Source organism: Caretta caretta, chromosome 20, assembly GCF_965140235.1.
Source record: "Caretta caretta isolate rCarCar2 chromosome 20, rCarCar1.hap1, whole genome shotgun sequence".
Classification (NCBI taxonomy): domain Eukaryota; kingdom Metazoa; phylum Chordata; order Testudines; family Cheloniidae; genus Caretta; species Caretta caretta.
Window position 1 is genome coordinate 10877931 of NC_134225.1, and position 19688 is coordinate 10897618.

Sequence of the window (19688 nt, forward strand, 5' to 3'; positions counted from 1 at the left end):
GCCCCTGAGGCCGGGGAAGGGGCAGTTGCCAGGATCACAGTGGCTTGGAGTTGCAGCTCTGAGCCTGACTTTGCTTACCTGGGTTTTATTTTCTTCACTTTCCTTCCCACGAACTAAAGGCAGGAATTCCAAAACTGATTAAAGGAAATATTTCACTACCCAGCATGTGCTCAGCCTGTGGAACTCCCTGCAACATGATGTCACCGAGATCAAGAGACAGTGGTCCCTGCTGGCCTTGGAATCCGAGAATCTAGCGGGCTTGGACAATTATGTGGATCACAAGAAAAGCCAGACTTACTATAAATAAATAATGAGACCAAACCTTTGGGAAGGGTTATTAAACCTGCTTCAGGAACTAAGCCGATCGCTGACCATTAAAGAGCAGGATGAGACCTTCACTGGGTTGGGGGGGGGTCAGATGATCATCCGTCGGCTCCAGCGGGGTTCTCACCCCTTCCTTTGCAGCCTCTCGTGCTGGAAGACTGGGCTGATCCCATCTGGCAGAGCCTATTGTTCCCTCCCACACGCCAACCCCAGCACAGAGGTGCAATGAGCAGCAGGTGCTAACATGAGATCAGTTTATTGATTGACACGACAGGCTTGGTGCTCTGGACAGCCAAAGCTGCGGTGATGATGGGGGCTTGTAGAGGGCTGAGTGCAGGCGACGATAGACACACCGGGCAGGGTTCAGCCTCCTGCACCACTGGACAGGGGCAAGGGCAGCCAGATGTGCGGCACTGCCAGGCTCGAGGCACGCTACATGCTCACATCCCACGCTTGCCCTGGGGTCAGCAGAACCTGGACCCAGCTTGGCCCACCTGTCCTGGGACCTGGCTGAGGGAGGCAGGAACCTTGTAGGGTTAGAGACCCTGGTCAGACCGAGGGCGAGGGGGAAGCAGTGGGGTGTCCCGTGTGGCTGGGGAGAAAGGGATGTCCCCCTAGGCTCTGCGCTCCTCGGGGCTTGTCCACACTAGCACAAAGGTGTGTTTAAACCATGATTGACAACATGCTTCAAACCCTCAGTGTGGACAGGGCAGGTCATAGCTTCACCATGTGTCAAAGCTGGGTGAGGGGAGAGCCAGGGGTGGTCTGGCACAAGGCCCAGCCATTCCTACACTCCCGCTCTGGTCTCATGCAGGGTGTGAGGTCCTGGGCTGGGCTGTGCAAGGGGGGATCTCACCCTCTCTGGACTCTGCCTGGAATTGCATGTCCACACCTGGCACTGTCAATCCCGCCCAGGATCATTGTGTTTGCTGTGAAATGCCTCACTTGTGCCAGGCTGCCCCATTCACCGCGAGCCAGGAAGGGCTGGTGGGGCCAGATTTCAGCCTTCACCGTCCCACTCCAGAGCGTCTTCTCTACGGCAGTAAAAAAAAATCACAAACACCCAAACAGCCATTGAAATCTTAGAAAACAATCATTAACCACCCCCCGCCCCGGAACCCAGTGATCTTCCTTCTTCCTTCCTTCCCGCCGCATTGCCCTGCCTCTGTCCTCGAAACATCACTCACACCTGGACCAGAGCGCCACCTACAGGAGGGTATTAAAACAACAAACATTGGGGTTGGGACCCACACTACAAACCCACAAAAGAAATCCAACGAAAAGCTAAGCTGCCGCCCAGTTCATCCTGCTGCTCCTCCACCTACAAACACATGCCCTCCCAGGGCCACGGCTACTGAACACCACAGGCCATGCCCTGTAACCTTAACTCTGCGCATTTTCTCAGCGTGCACATGCCTGTTCCCCAGACAATGGTCCCCAAGCACTAGGGATTGGGGAGGGTTGGGACAGCCACTGGCTGTGCTGGCAGGGTAATTCAGTGCAGAGCTGAGAGCAGAAGGGGTGAGGGCAGGATGGCATTACTAGGGGCAGAGTTAAGGCTGCCATGGGTGGTAGGGAGGTGTCCAGCCTGAGTCAAATAATGCCTCCCCTTAGGGTGAGAAACAAGACTCAGCCTGAGCTCAGGTTCAGACTCCAGGGCTCATCCGCTCCTTGGCGTGGCTGCTGGGGCTGCCCAGGAGGGGGCCAATAGCGATAACCGTGGTGGTGGCATGTGTGGAGTGGGCACCTGTCCCCACTTTATCTCATAGGCACCACATGGAGCCGGAGTTCAGGGGCAGCTGAGATGAGCCAAAAAAGAACCTTGTGGATTTAAAACGTGGCTCTCAGTGAAAACTCGTAAGGCAGTGCGGCGGCACGCCCTGGTGACCACATGCATCATGAATGGGCCACTCGGGAGCATCAGCCAACAGGAGAGCTGTGAGCCAAGCCCAGAGGGGTCAGTCGAGCCCCACACCTGTTACCACATCCCTGGGCACACAAACTCACAGCCCACGGGATTCCCATGCTCATGAAGCTGTTCCTCATGCTCAGTCCCTTTCCAAATATTAGCCCTTTCCTCCTCACTACCCCCGTGTTCCACCCTGAGCAATGCCGCTCCCGGCACTTGGTCACACCCTCCACCCAGTGATGGCAGAGCCAAGCAAGACCTAGCAGCTTTTAACTTCTCTACCCTCTGCCTATCCTGCCAGCCCCAGTATCCGTGTCCTCTTCTTGGCATTCTCATCAGTTTGTTGATCAATCGATCTCCAAACACACCCTCTCTCTCCCTGCTCTGTCATATGGCAGCACCATGCACTATTCTAGCTGAGGTCTGCTCAGGTTAGATTTAGTTGGGGTTGGTCCTGCTTTGAGCAGGGGGTTGGACTAGATACCTCCTGAGGTCCCTTCCAACCCTGAGATTCTGATTCTGATTCCTGCTCTAGCCTCCCATGGGTTCCTACCTAGTCACTTGCAGGAGCCTGCTTGCCTGAGGAGTCCGTTGGTTGTATATGCACACTCTGCTTCTCTGAGGACAGTCCTGGCCTTCCATCGTCTTCGCTTTTTGCACAAGCTCCTGTCGATTCTTCCTCTGCACAAAACAGGCCCAAGGAGCATGAGCACGGGGTTCAACATGGCCTGCCCCACGGTGCAACCCCACCCCCCACAGGATGTGCCCAACGTGGCCTGCTCCAGGGATCTTCACCCTGCAGGACGTTTCCGATGTGGCCTGCTCCAGGGATCTTCACCCTGCAGGATGTGCCCGACACGGCCTGCTCCAGGGATCTTCTCCCTGCAGGACATTTCCGATGTGGCCTGCCCCAGGGATCTTCACCCTGCAAGATGTGCCCGCCACGGCCCTCCACAGGGATCTTCGCCCTGCAGGATGTTTCCGACGAGGCCTGCCCCAGGGATCTTTGCCCTGCAGGATGTGCCTGACATGGCCTGTTCCAGGGATCTTCGCCCTGCAGGATGTTTCCGATGAGGCCTGCCCCAGGGATCTTTGCCCTGCAGGATGTGCCTGACATGGCCTGCTGCGGGGATCTTTGCCCTGCAGGATGTGCCCGACGTGGCCTGCCCCAGGGATCTTCACCCTGCCCCTGCCCCAGGGATCTTCGCCCTGCCCTAGAGTGCCACCTCCTTCCCTTGCAGACAGAGGCCGCCATGGAGACGTGACTGAGTGGAGGTCACTGGGACGTGACTTTATGTGGGCTGGACACAGTTCTCATGAATAGCAAGGGATTTTGGCGGCTCTGCACAAAGCACTTTGAGCCAGATTCCCTCCCTGGTGGGCACTGATGCCAAGACATAGGGCCAGGGGCTTGTGCCTCCTCTATCCAGCATAGCCCCTAATATAGGCTCTGGGAGCCCTTCAGTGCTGCCCTAAGTGGCTCCCTTGTTCCAGAGACCTGATAGGGCTTTTCAGAATCAGAGGGAGGGTGCAAGTACCCAGTCAGAGCCACTGCAGCCCAGTCCCCCAGCCCAGTGTTCGGAGTCCCCCCTCTATAGAGTCTGATTCATTTAAGAGGATAAAAATCTACCACCACTTCAAACTAGGGGCCATTAGCCTGTTAGCTGAAGTGGGGCCCAGACTTTTAGTGCTTTAAAATCCCAGGTCCAGACCTCAATGGTGACCGATGGGGGAGCAGGAATGCCAGGATCAAATTCCGGTGGGATGATTTAGGGAAGCGGTCTACGTATAGCTAATATGCAGTATTGTAGCTCTGTTGTTCTCAGGATATTAGCGAGACAAGGTAGGGGGGGTAATATCTTTTGTAGGACCAATTTCTGTTGGTAAGAGAGACAAGCTTTCCAGCCACACAGAGCTCTTCTTCGGGGTTGGGAAACTTACTCAGGGGGTCACAGCTTAAACACAAGGTGGAACAGATTGTTTAGCACAAGTAGTTAACACACATTTCAAGGGACCATTCAAGGTGAAATGGCCTGTTAACACCTCTCCAGTCATAGCAGGGAAGGCAGCTGTGGGGCATGGTTAGTGGGTTACAGATTGTTGTCAGTGTCTCTCTTCAGTCCATAATTTTTAGTGTCTAGCAAAGTTAGGAATTTAAACTCCGACTTGTCTTTAAACTCATCTTTTGAAGGGGTTGGGCAGGTTTCTTTTGAGGATGAGGACTCAGAGGTAGCGTTGCCATCTTTCTAATTTCCCGTAACTTGACTCCCAAGTCCACGCCCCCAACGCTCGCTCCTCTCCCTTCCTCCCCTCATTGCCTCGCTGGATCGTCTCGAGGAGCCTGTCTGCAGGTAGGAGGCAGCCACAGTTGAGCAGGGGCTGTTGTGGGTTAATGACCCGGCACTCCCCTCGCCCTGTGGGAACTGGACTTTTAGTTAAGGTGCCATTTAGGGTTGTCAGGTTCCCTTTTCGACCAGACTTTCCAGTTGAAAACCGGGCACCTGGCATCCCTAAATGGCACCCAAACACAGAAGCCCACAACTAGAGTGTATGGGTAAAAGCCAAACAGATGGCAACCCTACTGAGAGGTCAGATAGAGAGTGATCATGTTGTGAAAAGTGTTCACCCACAGGTGATAGGGTGTTCTTGTCTTTTATCATTTTCCTGTGTGAGTTTATTCAAGAGCGCAGTGATTGTCTGGTTACACCCACATCATTGTTACTGTGGCATTTAGTGCACGGGATGAGCTGCCCCACGTTATGATAGGCCTGTGTAGGACCCATGGATCTTGAAAGGTGTGTTATGGGGGGTGTTGATCATCTTACCGGTGTAGATATGTCTACAGGTTTTCCATGATGCAATTGACTTGATACAATGTTTGGTAAAGGCAGTTTTAAGTGTGTTTAGGTGTGAATCCCGGACTTTCTCCTTGGAGCATATTCTTGGTATCTGAGTGCCTGGCTGTAGATAACAGATTTCTTGGAGTGGTTACTGCATCTGTGAAGGTAAGGCTACATCTACATTACACATTACATCCGTTACAGTGACGCATAAGCACAGACGCTTTAAGCTGATAGGAGAGAGCTCTTCTGTTGGCTTAATTACGCCACCTCCCATAAGAGGCGGCAGCTCTGTTGGCAGGAGAAGCTCTCCCACCAACATAGCACTGTCTACGCCGGCTCTTAAGTCAGTGTAATTTACGTTGCTCAGGGATGTGGATTATTCCGAAGTTATAGCGAAGTAATTTGTAGTGTAGACAAAGCGTGGTGATCTATGGGTTGCTAGTATTTAGTTGCCTGTAGGGTTCCATTGCTGAAGCAGAGCGTGATATCCAGGAAGTTGGTGCTGGTGTGGGAGTTTTCTAGAGAGAGTTTAATGGATGGGTGGTGGTTGTTGAAGTTGTGGAGGAAATCTATGAGGGAGTTTAGGTCATCTGTCTAGAGGATAAAAATATCATCGCTGTGTGTCAGGAATATCATTGGTTTTGTGGTGTATTTAAAACTTCCTTCACCAAACAAGGACACTCCATCAAAGAAGTAGACGACATCCTGGAATGGGCCACCCAGATACCCTAAAGAGAACCTGCTTCAATATGGAAATAAAACTCCCTCCATCCACACACCCTGAGCTGTCACCTCCCATCCCACACTAGAACCCATATGGGGCATCATTAAACAATTACAACCCAAACTCGATGTGAACCATGTCCTGAAAGAAATCTTTCCTGCCTTCTTCTGGCCTTCACACAACCCCTCAGCCTCTCCCAACTCATCATCAGAAGCAAGCTCCCCACCCACCAATTCAAAGCGGCACCAGACCCTGCCCGAACAACAGTTGCAAAACCTGTAGACATATCTTCATTGCTATGATGATCAATACCCCACACAAAACACATTTCAAGATCCATAGGTCCCAGCACATGCCTATCACAACATGTGGGGCACCTCATCCAGTACACTAAAGGCCACAGTAACAATGATCTGGGAGAAACCAGACAATCATTACGCTCTCGAACAAACTCACACAGGAAAATCATGAAAGAGAAAAACTCCACATCACTTGGGGATGAGCACTTTGTATAAAATGATCACTCTCTACCTGACCTCTCAGTCTTCATCCTCCAAGGAAACCTGCACAACCCCTTCAAAAGATGAACCTGGGAGCTTAAATTCATAACTCTGCTAGACACTAAATACCATGGACTGAAGGGAGACACTGGATTTATGGCTGATTACAACAATCTGTAACCCACTAACAACCCCCACACCCAAGCTGCCTCCCACCCCGTCCTTCTCCCCATGACTTCACCCCATGTCACTTCACCTTGAATAGTCCCTTAAAATATGTGTTTACTTTTACTAAACAATCTGTTCCATCTTGTATTTAGCTGTGACACTCTGAGCACATTCCCAGCCCTGAAGAAGAGCTCTGTGCAGCTTGAAAGCTTCTCTCTCACCAACAGAAGTTGGTGCAATAAAATAATTTACCTTGTCTCTCTGTGTACAGCTTATGAATTGTTTGATTTTGCAAAAAGAAAAGGAGTACTTGTGGCACCTTAGAGACTAACCAATTTATTTGAGCATAAGCTTTCGTGAGCTACAGCTCACTTCATTGGATGCATACAGCTACAGAAGCTGTAGCTCACGAAAGCTTATGCTCAAATAAATTGGTTAGTCTCTAAGGTGCCACAAGTCCTCCTTTTCTTTTTGCGAATACAGACTAACACGGCTGTTACTCTGAAACCTGTCATTATGTTTGATTTTGGAAACTTTACGGATATCTGTAACACACTGCAGGCTCCACTTTGAATGTTGGGCTTATTTGCCTTCTGTGGTGCCATTTGTCTACATATGGAGCTAAAATGCACAGGAGTTGACTGGAGAAATTCATGTCCTGGCACAGGGCTAACAAAAGAGGGTCATTAAACTTTGATGATTTTCCATTCAAATGGAGCACCTGTGAACAAAGAGATGGCTGCTGCCCAAGGCACACCAGATGAGGCTGATTGGGAGGTCATCTGACAAAGGGGGCAAAGGGTTATAAGAGAAAAGGTCTCTCACTGGCCATTTGAAAGAGAGACAGACAGACAGACAGACAGACAGACAGACAGAGAGAGAGAGAGAGAGGAGACAAGAAGCAGAAGGAAGTTGGCTGCAGGAATAAGAGAAGACTTCATGATCTGGAGGAGAAGCCATGCACTGAAGGAGGTATTTGGGTTCCTTAGAGGAGTCCAGAGAATGCTCCACAATGATGAGGAAACTGAAGCAGGGAAATGCATCCAGATGTGTTGTTAATTTGTCTAGCTCTGGGTAATTCTTGTGCTATCTACAGTAAAGAACAACTGGATTTAGACTCCTTTGCAAAGCCAGGAGTGTCTGTTTGTGTCTTTGTGTCTGTTTGCTTCCCCATCACATGCCTCTGAAGGATGGGGGAACCTGGGGACAATGAAATGGCTAACGGACATGCCACCCTAGAGCGATGATGCCATGCTGTTGATGGAAGAGTAGCTAGGTAAGGGTAGCACAGAGAGAAACAGAGCCCTGTCCAGAGCTCAAAGTCCTTTGCAGATATTCGCTTTCAGCCCCATGTCAAGCAAGGAGTGATCATCTCCCTGCAATACAGAAGGGAAAACTGAGGCACAGAGAGGGGACGATATCTGCTCAAAGTCACGCAGAGCCAGGGATAGAACCCAGGCATTCTGTCTCCAACTCCAGAAGCATCCCCTCTGCCCCAGAAATGGCAGGAGAGTCTGTGGTGTTCTGTGCATCTGTCCTGCACTTAGGCGAAGCAGCAAAAATCTGAAAGCAAGTGAGAAGCTAGGGAACTGGTTCTCATTTGGCTGCATCAGTTGCTCTGGAGTCAGTGATGTGTGTGTCCTGCTTTGCAGGCTGCCAGCAGGAGGACAGAATTTCATGGTAAATATTTGATGAGGATTTTGGAGGAATTTGTTAAAATGCTGCTCCAGTGACTGATTCATCAGGGAAGGAAAAGATCAAAGCATTTTCCCCAGCTGCATCATGGCCCCTTGGAACACCCAGAGCCCCAGCTGCTCTTCCATGTGCTCACCAACAGCTCTGATCTGGGCAAGACATTCCTGAGCCGCTTGCCTTGTGACCCGGGTCCATCACTCAGCCTGTCCAGTGGCTGTTGGCATCAATGGATAGCTGCAGCTTTTCCCTGTGACCACTAGAGGCCATTGTTCCCACTGCTGCTGCAGATCCTTCCTCATCACTATCGGACCCAAGGCCTTTGCCCTCCCGCTCGTTCCCAAAGCCTCTCGAAGACGTGGCTTCACTTACCCCACCAGGGCGGGGAAGCAGGACACTCCGAAGGTGTCGGGAGAAGCATAGAAGTGGGGGGGCACCACAGGGAGATGCTAGCATGGGGCAGAGGAAAGGGCGTTTGCCCTACATGGCACCAGCGTAGGGCACGAGGAGGTTGGGGGCTTGTGGGTCAGAGCTAAGGTTATTACTGAGATATGTCATGTGAATTTCCACACCTAAAGCCCTGGTGCTAAGCAAAAGCTGTTGTCAGGGTAACAGGCACTATGTTTCCACTCCCTCAGTGGCTCCTTCCCAGGGCTTTGAGGGCTCAGCCTGGCTGAATATTGTTTGCTTTGTATGTGAGCTTTATGAGGGCATTTCTGGTAAATGCCCCTTTGCTGTACAGGACAGGAGGTTTCCAGTTCTTGGGTCAGAGGGGAGGGGATGGTCCCAGCTGAACTGACCTCATGGCCAGGGCTGAGGGGGTATCTCATGGGGAGGTAAAACTGCAGGTCCCCTCCCATACCCTGGGGCAGATAGCCTTGGTGATCTCCCCAGGGGTCTGGGAGGGTAAATGCATTAACGAAGGTGACGCACCCAGATACCACGGTGATGGTACCTGAGACAGAGAGGGACATGCAGGCCCAGGGACACAAAGCAAAGCTCAGTGCCGCATTTAATCACCCATGGGCCCGAACTTCCTGGGAACTGGGAGCAGACATGGGATAGAGCAGCCAGGCTGGGATCCTCCCCAAACTCCCCAAAGCCGGAGGCCGCCGCCTGCCCTGGGTTGAGCTCGGAGGCCGGATGAGCTGCAGGTTCTGCCTCGGGGCTCAGCTCCCGCTGACCTGTTTGTGGCAGCGGCATAACACCAGCGTGTGCGCAGCAGGCTGCGTGTTACACCTGCCTTGGTCTGGTGCGAGTGAGGCACTAGGTACCAGACAACGGAGAAGGGGGGCAATGGGCCTGGCGCAGAGCAGAGCAGACAGAGGGGGCAGGTGCTGACTGCCCGGGGAAGGACTCTGTCCAACCGAGGACATCACCGGGGGCACTCTAATATCCTTCCGACGTGTCCATGTTATACTCACTCCTGTCTGGTCCAGCACAGTTGCCCTCCTGAGACTCCAGCCTGGCCTTGGCCTGAGCAAGGGGGCAGGTCCCCCCGGGGCTGTGGCTGGGGGCTGTGTTACCGTGGTGGCAGCATCCGGGGCTGTGTGGCTCCTGGCTCTCCACACTGGCATCCTCCTCCTCCCCCTGCTGCTTGCACAGGTGGTGCTCCACCATCATCTGGAGCTCTGCAGGAGAGAGAAAGGCCAAGGATGAGCAACGCTCGGGGGTTTGGGGCTGAAGGGGGAACTCCTGGCCCATGTGGGTAATCAGACATGTGGACACATGCCCAGTGTCTCTCCAATGGGGGCCACAGTACACCCAGTGCTGGGTCACTCCAGGTCAGACCTGATCCTGATAGTCCCTAGGCCTGCCCCCAGTGCTAAGCCACCCCGGTCAGACCTGGTGCTGATCTGTCTGGGCTTGTCTCCAGCACTGAGTCACTCTTTGCCCATTCTCAGTGCTGATCCTCTCCCCCGGCCTGGTGCCCATTCCTAGCGCTGAGCTGCCCCAGGTAAGACCTGGTGCGGATCCCCTGGTGGCAACTTGGTGTGAGCAGGGTGAGATGACAAGATGGTTTTAATCCCTATGTCCTGTCTATCAGGACAGTGGCAGTAGCTCCATGGTCCAGGAGTCTAGTCCCCAATGGGACCATGCCCCAGAACACGCAGAGGGTCAGCCAGCCCAGCCCAGCTCAGCAGAGTGAGAGACAGAAGGGTGAGGCCCAGCTCCGGCCCACAACATTTTGGCACCTGAGGCAGGGAGCTCAAATGATGCCCCCATGCCCCCTCGCTTGGGCCAAAACTTTGAAAAATTTCAATTCTGCCGCCTTCTTCTTCTACTCCTCTCATGGTACTGCTCTGCTACCTATCCCAATAAAGGAGAACCAACAACTTAAAATGCCTTGTTCAAAAATTTTAAGTAACACTTAACTTTCAAATGCCTGAACAGCAAATGTAACTTTTCTTGTCTGCATAGTAAACACTGGCATTTTTATCTGTTTGAATCTGTTTGCTTTCCGTGCCTTCTTGGTTGTAAATATTTGAACTACTTCCTGCTGAAGGTCCACAGTCTGAGCCAGCTCATGCTCTATTGAGATGGCTGCAAGGCCGACCAGCCTCTCCTGGGTCCTTGTGGGGCGTAGATGTGTTTTTATTAACTTCAGCTTGGAGAAGCTGCATTCTCCACTGGCAACTGCTACAGGAAGTGTTAGAAGTATGCACAGAGCAACTAAAGCATTTGGAAAGAGGGTGGTCATCTTATTTGTGCTCATAGAGTCCAGAACAGCCTTTGGAGTTGATCCTGCTGAAATGTATCTTGAAAGGGCTTTCAGTTCATCACCTAAATCACTAGCATCAGTATCACGCATGTGTCAACACTGTCTCTAGTGCCCTGCGTTGCTGGTGTAGGTCTTCTCCAGGTATAGTGAGGAGTTTTGGAATATAATACAACATCCCAAATATACTACTGTGTTCCTTGAGCTGCAGGAAACGTTCTTCAACTGACTGTATTGCACAATCTAGCACCTGGTTAAATAATTCAATTTTGAATTGTTGTTTGGGGTCTCATGGGATTATTGCGTGTCTTGTAATCAAAATGTCTTCTTCTTCCATGACTCTTGTATTTTCGAATGGGTGGGAAAATAGCTTCAGTGTGAAGTTCCTTTGCCAACTTCTGTGCACTTGTCAGAATGTTTTGAAATCCCTCATCTGACCGGTAAGACTGTAGGTCTGGCTTTGCTTTGTCCAGTTGTTCCATTGCTCCAGATATATCAAGGTCAACACCTTGGAGTCTCTTGCTTACAACATTTATTTCAAACAGTCTGTCATGCCACAACACTAAGCCACACAGAAATTTGAAGTGATGTATGTTTCTGGTGATTCCATTTCCCTCTGCCACTGTTCTCCCACGAACAGTTCCTGTCATAGCCTTATCCTCCATAATGGCAACTATGACATCATCTATCTTCCCAATTTGGTGTTTGATGGGCTTTATCACATCCACTCGACTTTCCCATTGTGTGGCATTCAGTGGTTTCAGTGTCAGAGAGAATGTTCCCAGATGTTGCTTCAAAATTTGCCATCGATGAGTTGATGCAGAGAAAAAAACATAAATGCTTTGAATTACATTAAAAAATTCAGCAGCCTCACTAGAAGCTGATGCTGCATCACTGACCACCAAGTTCAGTGAATGAGAACTGCATGGGACAGGGTTTAACTCTCGGATCCGTGTCTGCTCTCCTCTGTCCTTTCCTCTCATGTTGGCACCGTTATTGTAGCCCTGACCTCTCGTGTCAGCTATCGCAATGCCCGTATCTTCCAGCTTTTTAAGAAGCACATTTGTCATACCAGCTCCTGTAGTATCATCATGTCAATACATTCTAGAAAATGCTCTCAGACCGTCACCACTGCAGGGACATTTTCACTAGGTTCTGTTGTTGTTACAAAATGCTCCATTAAAGGCATTTGTTCCGTATGGCTGATGTCAGGTGTGCAGTCCGGAATAACAGAGTCATATCTGCTGACTTCAGAGCTAGCACAATCTTCTGTTTGACTTTTGTTGCCAGTAACTGTATGATCTCATTTTGAATTGTTTTTCCAAGATAGTGGTGTGTGTACATTGCTTGGGTGGTGACTCTTCTTAGATGCTCCTGGAGCACAGCATCAAACTCAGCCATCAGCTCCACAATTGTAAGGAAGTTTCCATTGTTTGGCACATACTGCTGATCTGAAGTACCGCGCAGTGCTAGGGTTTGGGTAGCAGCATTCTCACAATAGCAATGAGCCTTTTCAGAACACTTTGCCAGTAAAGAGCCTCTGATGCAATCTTCTCTTGATGCTGATCATCTGTGGTGGCCTTTAACCTTAGTCTCATCTCAAACTCTTTCCACCTATGGAATGCTCTCTGGTGATTTGCTGCCTTCTCATGGCAAGCCAGATTTCTAGCCAGATTTTTCCAGTCATTTGTTCCTGTAGAACCCAATGTGTCTGGAACATTAGACTGGAAGAAGAGTTTGCAACAAAACCAGTATGCAGCATTCTGGGTTTTTGAGTACATAAGCCATGTCACCATTGGGGATTTCACGCCACTAATGTGTTGGATGGAAACTTCTATTTTCATTGTCTTTGAGGAACATGAAATTTTTCACTTGCTGTGGCCCATGCAGTACAAGGAAGTCCCTCAGGCTACTGCTCAAGTGGGTCCACAGTCCTGGATCATCTAGACTAAAGGAACTAAACTCAGCAGCAGCTGTTTCTTGCTCCTCCACCACACTCTTCTCTGATCTACACTTTTCTTCAGGAACGTACATGGTTACATCCATTTGAGATGGAGATATGGATGCTGCAGTCGCTGCCAGGTCACCTGCACTCTGACTAACTGGAAGATCAGGCATCTCCTCACCACTCACATCCTCACTGGGGCGGGAAGGCTCACTGTGAACATTTGTGTTTATATATCTCAGGAGAGCTCCCTCCCGCTTAGATAGAAAAGCTTCCTTTGCTTTCTTTCTTTTTCTGAATGCTGCCCCAGAGGGGCGTTTTCTTCTTTCATTCATGATTGCTGTTCTGTGCCAGCTAGAGTGGCTCTCATCACTCAGTTGAAGGGGACAAATAAGCAGACTGGTAGCAGGGCCTGAGTGAGGGAAGATATCAGCGTCTTAAGGGCCTAACTGGCTCCTACTACTTCAGTTGACTGCCTGCTCTCCTCATTGAGTTCAGGGAAGCAGCAGACACAGTTTTCTACACTCTGGGTCCTAGCGCACAGCCAGGTTTTCAGCAGAGGTGAAGATGAGAGGGACAGGGCATTAGGCGGAGAGAGGCAAGGGACAAAGCTGTGGAAAAGATGCTTGGTTGGGCCCTGCCAAGGAACAGAGGAGGCCGATTCCCGGTGATGGGAGGGCAGGCAGTAGAGGGAGAGGAGTGGTGAAAAGTGACAGAGCTTCTAATCCCAGGGCCCCTGGGGAGGGAAGCAAAGCAGGTGGGTGTTAGAAACAAAGACGACAGCCGAGTCCTGAGATGGACGTGGAAGAGGGGCTGGGGCCCCACGTGCTGGGAGGCAGCAGGGAGGACATTGGAGGCAGCTGCAGCAGACAAGGTGCTGAAGGGAGCAAAGTCCGTGACCAGGTGGAGATGGGGCCATGCAGATCCCCTGCTGCTCCGCTGGCTGCAATTGGTGAGGTGCTCACTGCGGATGGACTGGGAGGGTCTGAGTCAGGGAAGGCTCCAGGCTCTGCAAGTCCCTTATTGACTTATCCTTTCTATAGCACCTTTCACCTGGAGATTCTCACAGGAATCAGTTCACCCCCCTCTGCCCTCCACACATCGAAATGCAGCCACCTTTGGTGTGGAGCACAGCAGCTGTTCAACAGCTTCACTGCAATGTGGCACAACCATGTAGGAAGGAGGTGAAGAACAAAAGCTGGAGGGTGGATTTATTGTAGCCGTGTTTGAGGCGAGACTCCAGAGCTTCACCCCCCGAGAATAACACCAGGGTCTCTGCACCCGCCACCAACACTAGTTTAGAGGGCAGAGAGCCCACTATGGCATCACCAACCCTACTTCCTGCAGCACCCGAGCTCCCCTTGGTCACCCATCTGAGATCAGGCTATGCCTAGTACTGTTTACCTTGCAAGTTCAGAGCACATACTTAGCTCACTGCCTTCTTTTCTTATACTGCTAGCAACACAATTATTCATTTAAAAATAACTCCACAGACATGTCAGCTGCTGCATCGTCAACCGTGGAGTGGAACTGGGACGCACCGTCAAGCCACGTGGCTGCTCAGTTCAGCAACCCAGTGTGCTTACGAAGCGTTTGAAATGGGTCCGTGCCCAACTCACAGCTCCACACCCCTCAAGCTGGCGGGGATGTGCGATGCCCTGGATACCCAAACCCACAGCCACTTCCCAGACTTGCAGGTGACCCCGTCTTTAGAATGGGAGAAGGCACGCTGGCCTGTGGACAGAACAGCAGCCTGGAGTGAAATGGGCAGGAGCCCCCTGCATTATATAACGCCAACTGCTCACTGGCTGGTAAATGTCAGGAGGGGAACCGAGCTGTTCTTTCGCTGTGTGCAGAATGAATACTGCAGTCCAAGCGCCTACCCTCTGCTCCCCCAGCTCAGAGAGTCTCTCCAGAGGCCCCTAGTGCCAGAACATGGGACAAGACTGGGGAGGACAAAGGGGGCAGCTGGCAGGGAAATGGAGCAAGGCTCAGAGGGAGAGGGAGGGAATGTCAGATGGAAGGCCGGGCGGATGAAGGAAGCAGGAGAAAACAGAAGCCTCTCCCAGAGAGAATTGGGCGTGAGATGTGCCCACTTCATGTCCTTGTGCCTCCCAACAGCAGCGTGAAGCGGAGGGCATGCCACGGTACCTTTCATGGTGGGGGTCGTGCGGGGGACCTTCTTCCTCTGTCTGGGAGACATGGACAGACCCGGCTGCAAAGAGAGGGAAGGCCAGGTCACAACAGGATACTGCACGGCACGAGAGCAACCAGGGCCGGAGGCGCCAGTGGCTGCATTGGTAGCTGGCTGGGGAGTGGGGCTGGCATCCAGCAGGCACAGAACAGGGCACACGCCCCCCCCCCCCGCCCTCCACAGCACAGCTCCCAGGGTGCTTTTGGTCAAGATGCAGCAATGCCTGCTGGGACCTGCCCACATTCTCATGTTCAGCCTCGGAGGGGGGCACAGGGAGAGGGGTGTGCGAGCAGTGAGGTCTCACCACCTGGATCCCAATGGAGCAATGACCGGCTGGCAGCCCTGCTATAGCTCAGGGGCCCCAGACATCGGCTGATTACGATAACTCAAGTGCAGCGCTGGTATCCCGTACGTCCCCCTCCTCCATCCCCAAGGGCACCCCCAGACACACCACAACACACTGCACACAGAGGTCCACATGCAGTCTCACTCCCCCTCATGCCCCTTTGGAAGAGCTCTGGTGAGGGAGCATGTGGAGTGGCTAGCAGGGCTGGGGGCTGCCTGCAGTTAGGACTGGGGGCTGATGGGGGTACGTCCTGGGTGTGGCTCATTTCACCGTCACAGCTGGGACGTACGGGGGACTGGTTACAGATTTCATAGAAATCCTTCCTGGAGCTCAGGGAGAACCGAGATTCCTTCCCGACACCCGTGCACGCAGTCTGTCTGCTTCCACGACCCTCACCCATCCCCAGCCCCCACTTGCCCACCCCTCACCCCCAGAGAGCCTCTCCCACCCATCCCACATGCCCATTTCCCCACAGCTAGGCACGTGCACATTCACACACCACACGCAGACTCCCACACTTCCTTTACCCCTGCCCCTGCTCCCGCACACAGTCTCTCCTGCCTGCTAGCTCAGGTCTGGAGTCGCCCGGGGGAGCTGGGTCCTGGGAGCAGCCCAATGGCCTCTCCTCGTCTGCACTCCCTACGCCACTGTTCTCCAAGAATGGCAGCCTCGTGGCCCGCTGGGCCCAGGGATCAGGCTAGGCTGACCCGACTGACAGAACCGCTCTGCCCTGCTGCTCTGGGCTGACCAGGAACGTGAGACTCAGGCATGTTCCTGCTAGGAAATGCAAGGCATGCGGAGTCCTACCGTGCAGGGCTCCCCTGACGGGCGCCCGTGTGCAGGACTGCCAGCCCCTTCCAAACCACCAGAGGAGGATCCATGAGACAAGGAGGCACCTACCTTCAGCAATGGGTTGGGGAGCCGGTCCTCGTCAATTTCTGTGGGGCAGAGGGGGCACGTGGAAATGGGGAGAAAAAGAATGGGGGTGGGGGAGAAAAGGAGCAACAGGTTAATAGAGAGAAGACTCCAGGAGCTGGTCACACCCAGGTGGATGCTCAGGGGAAGGTCCAGCCCTGGGGATCTTCAGCAGCTGCTTTATAACACACTGCATTCAAACCACTAACCCCCTCCCCGCTGATCGTACGAATCCTTTGCATTTCCATACTGTCCTCAGCTGGGGATCTCAAAATGCTGCAGAAATATGGATTAACTTCATCGCAGCACCCCAGTGAGAGAGGGGGCAGGTCAGGGGGCTCAGCCCTGGTCTACAAAGGGGGAAACAGCTGGGCTATTTGCTCAGACACTCTTCCTGCCCCATCAAGCAGCCAGAGGCTGGGCCCGACTGACCACGCCCCTCATGTGTCATTCCCACCACCGCAAAGTGGGTGCCAAACACCACCCAGTCAGCACGGGAGCACTTTTTGCCCACTTAGAATTATAGAATCGTAGAAGATCAGGGTTGGAAGAGCCCTCAGGAGATATCTAGTCCAACCCCCTGCTCAAGGCAGGACCAATCCCCAACTAAATCATCCCAGCCAGGGCTTTGTCAAGCCTGACCTTAAAAACCTCTAAGGAAGGAGATTCCACCACCTCCCTAGGTAACGCATTCCAGTGTTTCACCACCCTCTTAGTGAAATAGTGTTTCCTAATATCCAACTGAGACCTCCCCCACTGCAACTTGAGACCATTGCTCCTCATTCTGTCACCTGCCGCCACTGAGAACTGGGCGGGGCAGCAGCAGGTCAGTCCCTGGCCAGGAGTCTCACTTTATTGCTCCAGCACAAATCCAGGTTTTCTCACCCCCCCACCCCCATACACACACAAACTCACTCTCCTGCTGGCAATAGCTCATCCAAACTGTCTGACAGCCCCGCAACCTGAAGCAAATACTCACCAACAACCACATACCACACAACAGAACCACTAACCCAGGAACTTATCCTTGCAACAAAGCTGGTGAAATGCATTGGCTCAGTCCCAGGGAGCATGCTGGCTCCTGGCGCCCAGCAATGGAGTCTCTGTGCCAGGGCACCACAGCCCATGCTGGTGTGGGACACATGGCACAGCAGACCTCACGCTGCCGGACTCACCCTGAAGCAGCTTCACTTGCTGACGATTTGCCGCAGTGTGGCTGAGATCGGGATCAGGCCCAGCCCGCTCACTTTGTTCCCAGGTTTCCCTGGAGAGGTGGGTTTTGCCTGTAGAGCCGAGTCCCTGCTGGGCAGCCTGGGTGAGTAGCCCCCTCTCCTCCCAGGCACAAGGGCAGGGTGGGGACAGGATGAGCCTCCCAGAGCATGTGTGTGTGTGTGGGGGGGGACCCTCTCTTTGCACAGAGTGCCTATGGAATGGGTGTATTTGTGGGTGGTCGTCTGTGTGGGGTGTATACAGAGTGTGTGGGGAGAGTGTCACGGAGTGTGGGGGAGTCCGGTGGACTGCTCCCCTCTTTCTGGGATTCACTGTAACTCTCAGCCAGCCAGGATAACGGAAGGTTTATTGGACAATAGGAACACAGTCTAAAACAGAGCTTGGGGTACAACCAGGACCCCTCAGTCAAGTCCTTCTGGGGGGCAGAGAGCTTAGACTCCAGCCCTGGGGTTCCCTGCGTTCCACCACCCAGCACCAAACTGAAAACAATCCCTCCCCTCCCCCCCCCCCTCCCCCAGCAGGCTCTCTCCTGCAGCCTTTGTCCAGTTTCCCGGGCAGAGGAGTTACCTCCTCCCTCCCCCTCCCCCTCCCCCTCCTGGCTCAGGTTACAGGCTCTCAGGTCTCCCATCCCCAGTGAAACTCCCCTGCCACGTTCCCAGGTCAACACTCCCCCCTCCCTGCTGGGTCACAGAGAGCACAGCAGGGGAGGGTGTACATGTGTGAGATTCCATGGGCTCTCTGCCTGTGTCTCTCCACCTCCCACCAGGACTGAGCTGGGATGCTGTCGCCATGACAATTTCTGCTCCAACAGACTAAAAAAATCCCCTGGTTTTAAAACACTTTCCCACTCAGCAATGGGTACCCAACCAGTAGCATCTCGGTTGCCTGGGAAACAAAACAGAGTGTTGCATTTACACTGGCTTCTGATCCAGGCAAGACGGTACAGCTTAGGGATGCAAGGTCAGGGAGCTGGGGGGAAATGGCTGGTGCCTTTCTCTGTGTGATTGATGAGAGGCTTTGGGTGCCTTCATGCAATCTAGCTGGGTGTGAGGCTACACCTACTGTTGTGCTGAGTAATAACAACACCTGGAGGGGTTTGCTGCTTGTCACTAGCAAAGCATTGTGTGAGACAGCCCAGGCTGGAGAGTTAAGGGGGCACAGTGGTACTCCAGTTCCAGGTTGAACCCCAGGGAACCCCCCACCCCTGCCCCGCAACTTTGTGTCATCTGCAGACTTGATCAGTATGCTCTCTATAGCTACAACCAGGTCATTAATAAAGATGTTACACAACACCAGACCCAGAACAGATCCTGTGGAACCCCACTTGAGACCTCCCTCTAATCTGACATCATAGTTACTCTTTGTTTGTGGTTGTTCGACTAATTATATATCCACTCAATGGTAGTTCTGTTGAGCCTGCATTTCTCCAGCTTCTCAGAATGTCATGAGGGGCTTTGTCCAAAGCCTTGCTGAAGTCCAGGTGTGATCTATCAAACCAGTTACTCTGTCAAAGAAGGAAATCATGCTGGTTTGGCATGATTTGTTTTGGGTAAATCCATGCTGGCTGCTAGAGATTACCCCTTTTCAGAGTAACAGCCGTGTTAGTCTGTATTCACAAAAAGAAAAGGAGGACTTGTGGCACCTTAGAGACTAACCAATTTATTTGAGCATGAGCTTTCGTGAGCTACAGCTCACTTCATCGGATGCATACCGTGGAAACTGCAGCAGACTTTATATACACACAGAGATCATAAAACAATACCTCCTCCCACCCCACTGTCCTGCTGGTAATAGCTTATCTAAAGTGATCATCAAGTTGGGCCATTTCCAGCACAAATCCAGGTTTTCTCACCCCCCCACCCCCATACACACACAAACTCACTCTCCTGCTGGCAATAGCTCATCCAAACTGTCTGACAGCCCCGCAACCTGAAGCAAATACTCACCAACAACCACATACCACACAACAGAACCACTAACCCAGGAACTTATCCTTGCAACAAAGCCCGTTGCCAACTGTGCCCACATATCTATTCAGGGGACACCATCACAGGGCCTAATAACATCAGCCACACTATCAGAGGCTCGTTCACCTGCACATCCACCAATGTGATATATGCCATCATGTGCCAGCAATGCCCCTCTGCCATTTACGTTGGTCAAACTGGACAGTCTCTAC

The 19688-nt window shown here is 52.3% G+C and overlaps 1 protein-coding gene across 3 annotated transcripts in view; it reads right to left on the reverse strand.

Moving 5' to 3' along the window:
• Positions 1 to 564: 564 nt before the first annotated feature.
• PPP1R1A (protein phosphatase 1 regulatory inhibitor subunit 1A) overlaps positions 565 to 19688 on the reverse strand; it is a 64906-nt gene continuing 45782 nt past the window's right edge. Inside the window, exons 3-7 of one of the 3 annotated variants that reach the window (XM_048834426.2) lie at positions 16265 to 16302; positions 14976 to 15039; positions 9585 to 9791; positions 2813 to 2914; positions 565 to 1530 (exon numbers count right to left, since the gene is read on the reverse strand). In XM_048834426.2, the coding sequence (XP_048690383.1) occupies positions 1508 to 1530; positions 2813 to 2914; positions 9585 to 9791; positions 14976 to 15039; positions 16265 to 16302 (434 nt within the window). In that variant the 3' untranslated portion in view covers positions 565 to 1507. Of the gene's footprint in view, positions 1531 to 2786; positions 2915 to 9584; positions 9792 to 14975; positions 15040 to 16264; positions 16303 to 19688 lie in introns of all 3 variants that reach the window. The other 2 variants (XM_048834425.2, XM_075121802.1) reach the window with 2 other exon arrangements.